The sequence below is a fragment of the Trichosurus vulpecula genome, chromosome 8 (assembly GCF_011100635.1).
Source record: "Trichosurus vulpecula isolate mTriVul1 chromosome 8, mTriVul1.pri, whole genome shotgun sequence".
In the NCBI taxonomy this organism is placed as follows: domain Eukaryota; kingdom Metazoa; phylum Chordata; class Mammalia; order Diprotodontia; family Phalangeridae; genus Trichosurus; species Trichosurus vulpecula.
Genome location: NC_050580.1, coordinates 16,341,610 through 16,356,035, shown reverse-complemented (window position 1 = coordinate 16,356,035; position 14,426 = coordinate 16,341,610). Strand labels below are relative to the sequence as shown.

Genomic DNA, 14,426 nt, shown 5'->3' with positions numbered 1-14,426 from the left:
GCCAGCTACTATTACTACTATTACTATTCTCTCAGAGTTCTTTGAGTAACCCTAAGGATTGCAAAAATACTTCCCCTCACAAGCCTCCAATGAAATACCGGTGTGTCTGGTGTTGATTATCAGTCGTTCTTATTTAGCTTCTAGAAGGTGTATCTACTAAGCAATTATATTAAGAAACCTTGTTATATACACACCCCAGGACTAAGGGTGCATTCTCCCCTTGTACACGCAGTGCCCCTGCGGGGAGGAAACATTCGCAGCTTCTAGTCACTAGATATTTTTCCTCTCTGTTCTTAAAATCCTCAGGAAGTTTATTGTGGTATAGCTTACCGCTAGGAAGCTGACTTGTTGCTGAAATAGAGAATTCCAAACTGGTTTACTATGTTAAACACAGCCTACAGGCCAGACTTCATTCTCTTTAACTAAATACAAAGCATTTTCTGGGTTATCTGGGTTCATTCATTGACCCCAAAATACCTGTGATCCTTTCAAACTGATGAAGGACTTATTCACCCCTAGTTCAATTTCTATTGGCTTAGTTGAAATTTAAGATCTGGATAAAAATAAAGACATAAGGATATAAATAGCATCTGTGATTCATCAGTGTAGGGCAGTCCTCCCATCAATGCGGATTAGTATGATTTTGTAGATAAAGTATTGTCTAAGACAGCAGTTAGATGGCACAGTGGGTAGAGGGCTGAGCTGGAGTCAGACAGACACATCTTCCTGAGTTCAAATCTAGCCTCAAACACTTAACAGCTATGTGACTCTGGGCAAATCACTTAACCCAGTTTACCTCAGTTTCTTCATCTGTAAAATGATCTGGAGAAAGAAATGGCACACCACTCCAGTATCTTTGCCAAGAAAACTGCAAGTGGGGCCATGAAGAGTTGGACATGACTGAAAACAAACTGAACTGAAAAGCACGTAAGGGCAGCTGGATGGCATAGTGGATGGAGGGCTGAGCTGGAGTCAGGAAGACCTAACTTCAAATCTGGACTCAGTCATTTGAGAGCTGTGTGAGTTTGGGCAAATCACTTAGCTATATTGCCTCAGTTTCCTCATCTATAAAATGATCTGGAGAAGGAAATGGCAAACCACTCCAGCAACTTTGTCAAGGAAAACCCCAAATGAGGTCGTGAAGAGACAGGCATGGATGAACAACTGAACAACAACAAAGGTACACAGAGATCAAAGAATGTGGCCAAATGTCTAATAAGAATCTGGAGGTCCTTCTTCTCCAAGCCCATCACTCCATCTACTTCCATGTTGCCACCATGTGATTGGCTGGGGAATGAAATACAATAAATATGCAAGAGAAGAGAAAACTGGGTCACATCTAGCAGGCATGTGAGCCTTCGGCAGTGGAAATCCAAATGTGAATCAATAAAGAAGTGTTGTTTTGAACAACCAATAGGCTGATTCCTGTTTATATTAAAAGAAATCTAACCTTCAGAAGGGCAAGAGAGACCCCTTGACTATGCTCAGTGGGTCAATCCTTTATTAATTCACCATGTCAGTTTTGTTCCCTACAATTCTAAAAGGATCTGGAGAAAACAGAGAGGGGCACAAAGACATCGGGCCACATGGCTTCAGAAGTACCTCTCCAATTCTATTATTCTAGGATTCTGTATTGGAAATGTAATTTATTTTTCCTAGAGAGAAAGAAAACCAAATCCAAGTGTGAATAACAACTATTTCACCCCAAGAAGGAAGACAGGAGGGAAAAAAGTATGTGGTGTGTGTGTGTGTGTGTGTGTGTGTGTTTAAGTGCGAGGAGAAAAAGAAAATACAGAAACAATATTTTTTTTCTGGGAACACTCCAGCTAGAATCTATCACCATGTGAAATTACATTTGGCGGGGAGCCTGTATGGACACCTGAGGATTCTTAGGCCTTTGAATGTCTCTGGGTGACTCAATCTAAAAACAAACACTTCTGAATGCATACCTTATAACAGCTTTTGATGTCTTTCTAAGTTCTTCTTCTTACTCTGAGTACAAATGTTACTTTGAGAAACTCACCCAACAACTCAACAAAGACCGATTAAGATCCTACTTTGTGCTATGCTTCCTAGTCGTCCCTGGGGATAAAAATCCAAAAATGGAAAAATACTGCCTGCCATCAAAGGGAGTAGGGGTTGGGGGAAAAGATAGACTTTTTTCACGGTGCAGGAACAGAATAAAAGCATAGCATAAAGAATCAAGGAAAGAGGCATTTGGTCAGAGAGAAAGAGCTGCGCCATTGCCAACAGAGCTGGAGGACAGAGCAGCACTGTGATAATGACAGTGGTACTCAGTGATCACAGCAGTAGCTGCCACTTAGGTGATATCTTAAGGTCAGGTCAAAAGATCAAACACCTTAAGCTAAAGGCAAAGCTTTGACTGCAACGACTTCATCTGGGCCTCACAACAAATTGAGGCGGGAGATGCTATAGGTATAATGATTCTCACTTAAAAAAGAAAGGAAATAAGCTTCTCGAGATTAAATTTCTTATTCAGCATCACACAGCCTCGGAGAGTTTAATGTGGGAGACGCAAGGTAGCATGACTAAAGAAAGCACTTTGCCAACTTGTCTCGTTTCATCCTCAGAACTTTGTGAGATGATAACTCTTATTATCATCCGCATTCTGAAGAGGAAACAGAGAATTAGAGAGATTTTGTGACTTTCCTATGGCTATTCAGATAAGTGTAAGTGATAGGATTAAGCTGTCAGTCTTTTTCCATACCACTCACATTGACTTAAGTTTGTGTGTGTGTTTACATGTGCATAAACACATATGTGATTACATATATACTTGTGGGTATATACATTTACTCAATTATAACATTATCTTTTTTTGGTTTGTTTTTACAGTTTCTTAATCACCTGTTGTGTTATGCAGTCAAGCTTGTATTGGTAAATATTTAACAACAAGCTCTCAGAAGTGGGGGACATGTGTATACAACATAATTTTGAGTTTAATCTGAATAAATTGGTATTTTTCCACTTTCTAAAGTCTAGAAAAGCAGCAAAACAATAACTCAAGGCCTGATTTGTAACTTTTGTTAATTTCTGAGGAGTAGATGCTCCATGGAAAATCTAACAATCAGCTCTCAAGAGCTATCTCAAGCTTGCTCCAGCACACCCCTAAGGGCAGTGGAAAGAATAGTGGGTTCAAAGTCAGAGTTCCAATCTCAGCTCTGCTGCTTACTGTCTGTTTGATACTGGACAATTCACTTAACCTTCTTGTGTTGTGGTCCCTCATCTGTGAAACATAGGGATAGATCTAGAAGGCCTATGCCATCCTTTTCATCTCTCAATCTGTGAGTCTTACTTGTTTCCCTTTCTTTTCCTACTTGGTAAGATCTGACTTTGGATTCAAGCATTTTGGGGGAAGTTTTAATTTTTTGAGTCAATAATATTTACTTTCCCCTAATTACATGTAATAACAACTTTTAACATTTGGCAAGTATTTTTTCAACATTTGAATTCCAAATTCTATCCCTCCTTCCCTCCTCTCTCCCCTCCTGAGACATTAAGCAACCTAATATAGGTTATATGTGTGCAGTCATGTAAAACATTTCCCTATTAGTTGTTCTGTGCAAGAATATTCAAAAGAAACAAACAAAGAAAAGTAGTTTGCTTTAGCCATCATTCAGACGACATCAATCCTTTCTTGGGAGGGAGATTGCATTTCTCATCATGAGTCCTTTGGGATTTTCTTGGATCATTGAGTCACTAAGTCATTCACAGTCTTTCACTGTACAGTATTGCTGTTACTGTATAAATGTTCTCCTGGTTCTGCTCACTTCAATTTGTATCACTTCTTGTTAGTTTTTCTAGACTTTTCTGAAATCTCCCTGCTTGTCATTTCTTGCAGCACAGTAGTATTTCATCACAATCATATGCCACAACTTGTTTAGCCATTGATGAGCATCCGTTCAATGATCAATTCTTAGCTACCACAAAAAAGACAATGATGTATTATGTGTGTGTGTGTGTGTGTGTGTGTGTGTGTGTGTGTGTGTATTTTACAAATAGGTTCTTCTGCCCTTTTTTGGATCTCTTTGGGATACAGACCAAGCAGTGATATTGCTGGATCAATGCACAGTTTTATAGCCCTTTGGGCATAATTCCAACTTGCTCTCCAGAATGATTGGATCAGTTCACAACTCCAACAACAGTGCATTAGTGTCCTACTTTTCCCACATCTGAGGGGGGAGATATTTTGGTATAGTTTTATTTGTTTTAGTCTTGTTACAGTCAATCCTAAAATGAGAATTTACTGAGTACTTAACATGTGCCATGCACTTTACTAAGCACCTGAGATACAAAGGAGATAAAATGAGTCCTTGTCCTCAAGGAGTTTACATTCTAATTCGAGATACAAAGTGTGCATAACTAGGTACATACAGAAAACACAGGAGTTTCTGGAGTAAATAAAACCAATCACCAATCATATTTATAAGGTGCTTTTAAGGTATGCAAGGTATACCTTTTACAACCTCCTTTGATCTTCACTGCTCTATGAGGTAGATGACATTATGCTCCCCATTGTATAGATTACAAAACTGAGGGTTAGAAAAAGGGAAAAGCCAGTTAACCACAGTTACACAACTGAAAAGCTTTGGAGACAGGGTGTCCGCGTGGATGGCTTTATCATTAACCTTTTTCTGGTCCATGTGCTTCATGCTGGCAATATATTTCCTTCTGGCAGTCTGGACAGACTCACTGATTTGCTGACCTCTGTGGATTTTACTGTCTTTTAGGATGTGTATGGAATGGCCATTTTCCTTCTGTCTAAGCTCTTTGGAAAGGATATAAACCAGACTTTTCCTCTGAATGTGGGAGGTCATAAAACATCATGAGGCTGCTACTTTGATCACATGTCACGAAGAGGTTTAATCTTAATTTGATTGAAGTAGCATGAGTGATTACTATCATAGGCAAGAAGAGACAGTCACAAGGATTATGTTGGCATGGTCTGCAATGCTTCCCAATGAACCCTGCTGCCTCTTCAGACTAAGCATAAAGAACCTGTGTACTATGTGCCATGGAGACCAGAATGGCATAGCCATATCTGCATAGCCACCTTTACCTCATTGATACCTTATGGTATCACTGCTTCATCTCACCAGTACAGTTCAGTCTAGGGAGGCCTTCCCAATATTCAGAGGTATACTGAGGAGGTGATTCCATCTAGCTACAGGTCAAGCACTAGATGTTCAGCAATTCAAGGAAAGTCTTACCTCTCAGTAGAGAGGAAAATAAAGCAGATGTTGTCAGGCATGGGCATGTTTGACAACTTCTATATTACAGGGATAGTTCTTTTGGGGGTACGTTTATTGGGAAATGAAGCAATATAAAAAAAAAATCACCAACAGTTGTGTTTTAAGTGCAGGAAAGAATGTAGAATCTTCAAGAAAGGCTTTCATTAAAATACACATGACCATATGTACTCTTTTTAGGGTAGATTACAAAAGGGTTAAAAAAGGAAACGACCACAGCTTTTCTACAAGAAACCTCAGTGCGCATGTGTAGGTATTCCTGATAAAATATACCTGACTATTCTTGGCAAGCACGTGGAAGTAGGCTTGGGTGGGACCATAGTATGATCTCATCAGATGGAGAAGACTTGGTGGTGATTCTATCAATCGCTGTTTCTTCAAATTGTATAGCATTGCCCTCTAGTGGAAGAAAAGACAAAAGAGAAAAAGAGCTGTAGGGAGAACAGCTTCTCCATCACTCACTGCATTCAAGAAAGGCACTTACTGAGAGGATTCTGGGAAGATGGTGGAGTGGATCAGAAAATTCCAAGCACTCAAGGTTTTCCCCCACAAAAGAGATAGAATAGAGCCAACAAGCAAAGTGCAGGTAAAAATAAGTAAGAACAGGAGCACAGCAGGGGTCTTCCTAGGACAATTTGAGAAGATTAAAAGCAGCATCTCAGGAGCAGGTTTGGTTCCTATGAAGAGTAAACACCTCCAGGCTAGGGTCTACTTTAAGAACAAGTGGCAAGCCCTGGGGTTAGTTGGTTTGAGAAGCTGCCTCATCCGAACCACAGGAACTTTTACCCCTGGGATAGTGAGAAGAGTAGGACATCTGAGCCTAGAAAGATCCAGGGAATCTCTGCTCACCAGGAACACCAGACCCAGCTGTGCTGCGAAGAGCCTCGAGGCAAGAAGGAATCAGCTCTTGCCGGGTTAGTGCAGAAGCAGTGGGGCAGAAAGCCCCTGTCTGTGGGGCTTTACGGGAAGTTGGAGGTTTGACTTTGGTTCCAGGCTAGAGGGGAGAACTGAAGATCTGGGGCAAGAGGCACCATCCTCAGGGCTAGAGGTGATTACAAAAAATTACACTATTACCACAAAAAAAATGCACAGGCAAAGGAGAAAGAATCCAATCATAGAAAGCTATTATGAAAATAGAAAAGATGAGATTAGTTTTCAGAGGAGGATATTGAAGTAAAGAAACCCCCTTTCTACCCCAAAGAGGAGCATCAAATGGTCACTCGCAAAAAATAATTCATAGAAGATCTTTAAATAAAGACTTTAAAAGTCACATGACAGAGATAGAGGAAAAACTTTAAAAAAAATAAGAATAATCCAAAAAAGCAAGATTATGAAAGTCAACCAATTAGAAAAGGAGATCTGGCATCTTAAGGACGAAAATGACACCTTGAAAGTTAGAATTGGACAAGTCAAAGCCAGTGAAATTATAAGAAACCAAGAAATAATTAGAAAAATATGAATAATGTAAAAATAGAAGAGAAACTGAAACATATTAAAAGAAAAAACAACAGATCTGGAGAATAGATCAAGAAGAGAAACAAAAAAAATCAGACTAACTGACAGCTATGAGCAAAAAAAGACTCTTGATGCAATAATATAAAAATAATTAAAGAATGTTGTCCTAAAGCAATAGAACAGGGTAGGGGTGGGGGGTGGGGTGGGTGGAGTAGAAATAGAAAAAAATCCATTGATCACCACTTAGAAGAGATCCTATGTGGAAAACTCATAGGAATATTATAGTCGAATTCTGACACCTCCAGCTCAAGGTTAATATAGAAGACACAACAAAAATAAAACGATTTAAATATGATGGTGCCACAATTAGAACCACACAAGACCTAGCAGTGGAGGCATTAAAGGACTGCAGATCTTGAAAGAACACTATATATTGAGGAGCAAAAGAACTGGGGCTCTGGTCAAAAATATCATGCTCAGCAAAGGTAAGCATAATCCTAAATGAAAAAAAATGGACATGTGATCAACTGTCAGACTTTCAAAGCTTTAAAACAAAAATCTGAACTTAATAGATGATTTGACATACAAGAGCCAAGGGAAACATAAGGTATATACAAAGGACTGATTATAAGAGATTCGATAAGGACACGCCATTTACTTTTTATATATGTAAAATGCAAAACTTACATCTAAGATTTTTATTAATAATTGGGTAGCTTATAAGAAAGATTAGGGTAAACCTGAGTATTGTATGAATTCAAAAATTTAAACCGTTTAGGAACAATTAAAAAAGAGTAATTATTTTATACAATGAGGTGCAAGAGGAAGAGGGCTGTTAGTTCTGGTAACTTACTTTCATTGGGAGTGCGTTTAAGAAGGAGCAATACATATATGTTTAAAAGAGTATAAAAGTCTTCTAAATCCAGAAGGAATAAAACAGTAAGGGGATAAGGAGGGGGAGATAACAAGGGAGGGATCATTAGAGGGGAAGGTGAGGGAATAGGTAAAAGGGGGAACAATGTTTAGATCAGTGGAATGGGAGGATAGGGGAGGGAACCTAACCCTAACCCTAAATGCAGAAGAAAAGTAGAGGAGGCAGGAGGGAGAGAAAATGAGATCTGCATGAACATAAAAGCAAAGATCAGGATTAGAATTTGTTTGGAAAAGCATATTTCTATATAGGTATGTGTATATATATGTGTGTGTGTATGTGTGTAATATGACGAGGGAGAGAGAGAGAGAAAGAGAGAGAGAGAGAGAGAGAGAGAGAGAGAGAGAGAGAGAGAGAGAGATTACCACACTTAGTTGTAGCCTGGGTGGGTGGGCGGAGAGAGAGCAAAGTTTAAAAGTGCACAGCAGAGAACAAAAGAAAACTTACAAGAAAGCAAAGAAAAGATGGACAGCTCTCAGCACAACATGTAGTATTTATCATATAGGTTTTCTTGAAATGAAAATGTATTATTACATATTTTGAATCCTTTCATATTCTTCTATTCCCATGACATGTTTTGGGGGCAGCTAGATGGAGAATTGAATAGAGCACTGGCCCAGAGTCAGGAGGACCTGATTTCAAATCTGACTTCAGACACTTGACATTTATTAGCTATTCGACCTTGGGCAAGTCACTTAACCCTGATTGAAAAAAAAAAAAAAAAAAGAAAAGCATTAACAAAAAAATGTTTTCCTGGGTACTTCCACCAGATATTCCTGGGCTGCAGTCAGAACCAGCCATGGGTTCCACTGGCACCATTGCTGTCTATTCACCTTCCCTTGTCTGAAATGATACATTCCAGAAGAAAAATGAATAGCTTGCTGGACATCTTAAGGCCAATCAAGGATCACAACCCCATAAGGAGCGCCTGCTCAGTGTGTCATAAAAGAAAAATGTGGCTATAATAACAGTTCTGAATTACTAACTCATCTTGTCAAGTACAGAAAATAAAGAGGCAAAAGCCCGTCCTTTAATGAGTTCCCACTATTTATGGCCTCAGCTTGGTGAATAATTAACTAGCATAGTGGAATTTTTTTTTAAGTCTGTTGTGCATTCAACTGAGAATTGAATCCAGAGAAATTCCCCCCTCTCCCTCAGACAGGAAGTGAGGCAGTTCTTCTGGTAATTTCAATGATGTGGGATTTCTGTGATGTTTTGTGGGTTTTCCCTTCAGTGATACAGATAGCAGTCCATCCTCTGAGTCATCACTGTCCTTTAAAAGCTTGCAATTGATCCACTCTGCTAGCTAATTTGATGACCCTAAATATTTTTTCTCCCTTTTATTTAGAGAATATTATTTTCAAAAGGGGGAAAACCTGAAATATTCAGAGTTGGAATTCCCCTGCAATTTGTATTATAGTGGGGTGACAAGGTTCCTTTGTTTCTTCAGAATTTCATTCTTGTTAGAACCTTTGAGCTGTCTTCTTCTTCTTGCAGAATTTTATATTTTTGAGTATTCTCCCAAAATCTACATCAGACTTCTCCTGGCTTTCTGTCCTTGATCACAAACTCGAAGAAGGAGTGGTGACTTCCTCACCAAGTTCTCATAATCCCTCACCCCAATGTATTGTTTCTCTCAGTGAGAATCAGAACAAATCCCATACTTGAAGTGTGCTCTGCCTTTTGAAGGATGAAATCATCAAGACAAGATATTATTAGCTCCCCTGCTTTTGATGCAGAGAGAACTCCAGCAGGTATCTAGGAAATCTGATACCCACCTCATCACAGTTCCAAGACTTGTGCCAAGTTGATGGCCTGTTTCCCCCAATCCTCCTCTCTTTTATTTGTCTTTCCAGTGGAATTGTAGTATAACCTGGTAATAATATCCCTATTTTTCCTCCCATGAATATTCATTCATATGTAATCCACCAGGGATCCCCTCCCTATAAGTCCCAGATTTCTGCATATGAATATACCTACTTCAGATGCCCTGCTACTCTCCCATCATTTCACTTGCCCCTTTCCTACTTAAATAAAGTATACCCATCCAGAATCGCATGTCAGTCATGGGTTTCATCCCACCAAAGCTCAGTGCCTGGTGTGTATGGTAGGAATGTAATAAATGCTTATTGACTCAACTTGGTAAAGATGAGGCCAACTTTGCTTTTTGTGTTAGGCCCTCTCCTTCCTCTTCCTGGCTCCTAAATCTGGGTATAGATGTTTGACCTGAGCTACATAAAGTGAGGTGTGGCTTCCAGGAATAAGGAATTCTTTGGCCTGCCTCCAGGTCAGACCACACATGGAGCGTTGTGTTCAATTTCGGGCAGCATTGTTTAAGAAGGACATTGATGAGGAAGAGAAGGGCTTCTTCACCTTTTTGTATGTCACGGAACCTATCGGTTATCAGGTGAAGCCACGCACCTCTTCTCAGAATAGCGCTTGTAAGGGAATAAAACAAACACTTACGATGACAAAGAAAATATATTATCAACATTCATACTTTTTGAAGTTCATTGTGCCCAGATTACAAACTGCTGCGAGTAGTTACAAAGATGGTGATCCCAAGGTTGTTGAAGGAACTTGAGTTCAGGACATATTAATATTGGTAGAAGGACCTGAACATTGTTAGCATGGAAAAGAAAGACACAATAGCTTTGTCCAAGTGTTTGAAGGACTGTGCTATAGAAAAGTGATTCGACTTGATGGAATTTGGAAAGAAGAAAATTTAAACTGGAAGTAAGGAGGAAGTTTGCCAACCACTCAAACCACCCTGGAGTAGAATGGGCTGCTTTGAAAGGGAGTACATTTCCCATCTTTGGAAGTCATTTAGCAAAAACTCGATGACCATTTTTAGATATGACCAAAAGACAGGATTCCTTTTTCATTTATGGGCTGGACATCCATTGCAGACTCTTGTAACATCTCTGATTCTGGAATTCAGTGAGAGGGCTGGTACTCATGAATTCCTGTGCTCAGGACAACATTACCATTTCCTGCTTCATATAATTCAGAATCTCAGAATTTGAAGGAACTTCAGAGCCCATCAAGTCCAACCCACAAAAAGGGCAGTCTCCCAACCTTTATCTGAAGAACTTCAATGCCTTTAAGGCAGCCAATTCAATTTCTTCCATCCTTTAATGTGGTTGGGAAGCTCTTTCAGAGTTACCTTGGGCACTGAGAGATTAAATAAGTAGTTCTGGCTCACATAATATGTGGAAGAAGCATAACTTGATCTTCCTTGCTTTGAGATTATCTTTCTCCTACATCATACTTCCTCTGGTCAAAATACTTAGAAGTGGCAACAGGGAGAGATTTCTTTTACTTTTCCATAGGGTTATCTATAGCTCTGGCATATTCAGCCTTACTGAAATGGGTACATTCCTTCAGCTTTGCTTTTTAGAAGTCTAGTGCATTGTAAACATAAAAGGGAACTATGTTTAACAGCAGTTCGATAATTGCACTGACCCCTTTGTGGAAAGGAGTTTATAGACACTTAATTAGTGTTTCTTCGCTTTGCATTGTCCATGAAATTGTTTTATCAGAGCAAATACCAAAGACTCTGTAGGATAATGGTTATAACATTAAATGAGAAAAGGTGAGTCCAAAGGCCTTGATAAGCAATTAAAAATTAGCCTTGGGTCAAAGTGCCCTTGACCTCTGATGAGCTTCCAACGTTGATCGTAGAAAATGATTATTAAAAGCAATTTGTTAGAGTATAAATTAAGTCTTTGAAATGTTTTAACAGCCTAAGGACTGTTTTTTTTTTTTTTTCTTTCCATTCCTAACACAAAAGGGTTAGACAATGGTGTTGAGTGTGTGTAGTTGGTTAAGAATTCAGATATCAGGAGCCTGGGATTCTAGGTCCGATTTTGACTCTAAAATTGCATACTTCCTGAGGCTTTATTTTTCTCACGTGCCAGTGTAACAACAATGCTGCTAGCAGCTGCTGTGGGGGTGTAAGACCAACAACACTAGCACACAGGAGGGCTGCCACCTCAGGCTCTTTCATCTGCTTTTCTAAGGAAAGCAACTTTAAGAGGTTAACAATCTCACTTTAATTAAACATACGTATATCATTCACTTAATTCAGGGGTAAAAGCCAGCACCCTGAACTTCAGAGCAAATACAAATAGAAATAACAGAGACAATATAAACAGATTTCTGTCTGACCAAATCACAATACATAGTTACCAGAGAACCACCAACACCTGGGTTTTTCGAAGTGGGGGTGCTGCTTCAAAGGCTTACCCAGAGTCTCCTCACCAACACTCTTTCAATGAATGTTCCCCCAAAGGCAAAATGCCAACCTCAGAGCTTTTATACCTTGTTCAGGGCCCTGAGGGCTCAAAGCCTTCTTAGCAAAAAGTTGTAGGGCCAGGGACCTCACATCTAATTAGTGAAGGGGTGTGGGCATGCCTTTAATCAAGCCTCCCTTTGTTGTCACCACCTGAGGTCTATTGAGGGCGTGGGAAAGATCTCTCACAGATTAACCTTACAGGCAGTTGGGGGGAGGGGGGTAATAAAATCTGGTTTAATTGCATCACAATATATCCATGTTAAATGATATCCTGGCATCACAGAACGTGGAAGGGACCTCAAAGGCAGTATGGTTTAATGCATATACCTGAATAACAATGCTCTTTAGAGCAGACCTAACAGGTGGTTTCATGACTCTATTAACCAGGTCTGCGTATTTTTAGTGGTTGTCTCTCATGTCTGGAATGCTCTTCCTCATTAACTCTTCCTCTTAGAATCTCTTTCTTCCATACGCAGACCAAAACTACCCTCTCTAGAAGGCCTTTCTCAGTTTCCTTAACTGACTAAACCAGGGGTGTGGTACCTGCAGGCTGGAGCCCGAATGTTGTCCTCTAGATCCTCAAGTGCAGCCCTTTGACTGAATCCAAACTTCACAGAACAAACCCCTTTAATAAAAGGATTTGTTCTGTAAAACTTGTTCTCAGTCAAAAGGTCATGCCCAAGGATCTATAAGGCCATGTGTGACCTTGAGGCCACAGGCTCCCCACCCCTGGAAACCTTCACCTCAAAGATTACCTTCTATCTTCTTTATACATATCTGGAATACACCTTTTTAAATATACATGCTGTCTCCTTGATTAGAATGCAATCCTCTTGTGGGCAGGGATCATTTTCTCATTATCTTTGAATTCCCAATACTTAGCAGAGTCTCTGACATCTAGGAAGTGTTTAATAAATGCTATTAATTGGCTGACTGAATGCTCCTGTGTCTTATATATGCCTATATATGCGTGTGTTCTCTCTTCCATTAGAAAGGATGGTTCTTGAGGGCAGGGGTAGCTTTCTCTATTTCTTTGGTGTCTTCGATTCTCAGCACAATGCCTAAAATGTAGTAAGTGCTTATTAAGTGCCTGTTGATTTATTTATTGATCAATGAACACTTACCTGTTTTTTGTTGGGGTCTGGCAATAAAAGAATTTCCTATTTCAACAAAGCAGATGAGGAGGAGATATTTCCCCATTTGTTGTTGGTGATGTTTTTAATTGCCCATCTCCTAGCTTAGCACTTTTTAAATAGATGTTCAAAGTCCTTTAGTGACTTAGAATTTTAAAGCCATGTGACTGGAAGCATCTTAGGAAGTTTCTGTCAGAAGCTTCTGGATGCTTTATTTTCCTGGGTGACAGACTGTGTTTAGAAGCTGAATTGCCTTATGCTGCTATCTCACACATTAAAATTGTATAGGGAATCAGGCCACATCCTCTTGGGTGCCAAACTGATGTGAGAATAATGGAATTGAGTACAAGGGACTGACAGTGGCAAATGGGTTCTACAATCCAAAGAGAGTGAATGGGTAGAGGCTGAAGGAGTCATTTGTTGCTTCCTCTCTAAGCTGGTTTGGACTCAACTACAAATTTTGTTTTACAGGATATGAATGATTATCCTCCCGTGTTTTCCAAGCGTCTCTACAAAGGGATGGTTGCTCCAGATGCAGTCAAGGGCACACTGATCACTACTGTTTTTGCTGAAGATGCTGATCCTCCAGTAAGTTGAGTTACGGTTTTGAGCTCTCCCACCCTATATATTTTGTATGATAATGATCTTTGCCATGCATTGTCCCAGAGGGTCAGATGCTTATTCTATGAACAATTCACACTGCCTATTGTCTATTTAATGAAAAGTTTCAGAATTCACTCCTGAAGCCATGACACAGAATAAATGGCTATGAGAGGGAGGAAGAATCCACCTGAATTTGCATTACCTTCAGATTCCAGTTTGCGGATTTCTAAAGTGTTCCAGTGTTTGATTGCTAGGATCACACTTTCAAAGAGGGAGGGGACCCAAGAAGCCTTCAAGGTCTAAGCGTTTTCTTTACATCATCCCTGACCAGAGCTCATCCAGTCTTTGCTTAAAGAGCTCCAAAAGGTGACAAACCCCCTCCTTCTGAGATGCTTTTGGGTGGCACTCACTGCTATGCACTTGTTTTTGTTTTCTTACCTCAAACTTAAATCGGCCTTTTTGAACCTCATACCCATTGCTCCTGGGCCCAAAAGGAAGCCTAAGATATTTTTCTTTTTTAAAAGATGTATTTCATAGAGTAGTCTTCCTACTACTTGAAAATACCTATCACATCCCTACTGAGCCTTCCCTTCTCCAACCTAAACATGATCATCTCTTTTGGACCATCTTTATATCACAAACGCATCAACCTAGTTACCCTCCTCTGGGTGCACCCAGATCATTAACGTCCTTCAAAAATTGTCACATTCATAACTAATTACCCTTCTACAGATGTT

General features: G+C 39.7%; 1 protein-coding gene across 1 annotated transcript in view; it reads left to right on the top strand.

Moving 5' to 3' along the window:
* PCDH15 (protocadherin related 15) overlaps nucleotides 1-14,426 on the top strand; it is a 1,035,697-nt gene that overhangs the window by 787,694 nt on the left and 233,577 nt on the right. The window contains exon 20 of the mRNA XM_036735025.1: nucleotides 13,558-13,674. Coding sequence (XP_036590920.1) covers nucleotides 13,558-13,674 — 117 coding nt within the window. The remainder of the gene's footprint in view (nucleotides 1-13,557; nucleotides 13,675-14,426) is intronic.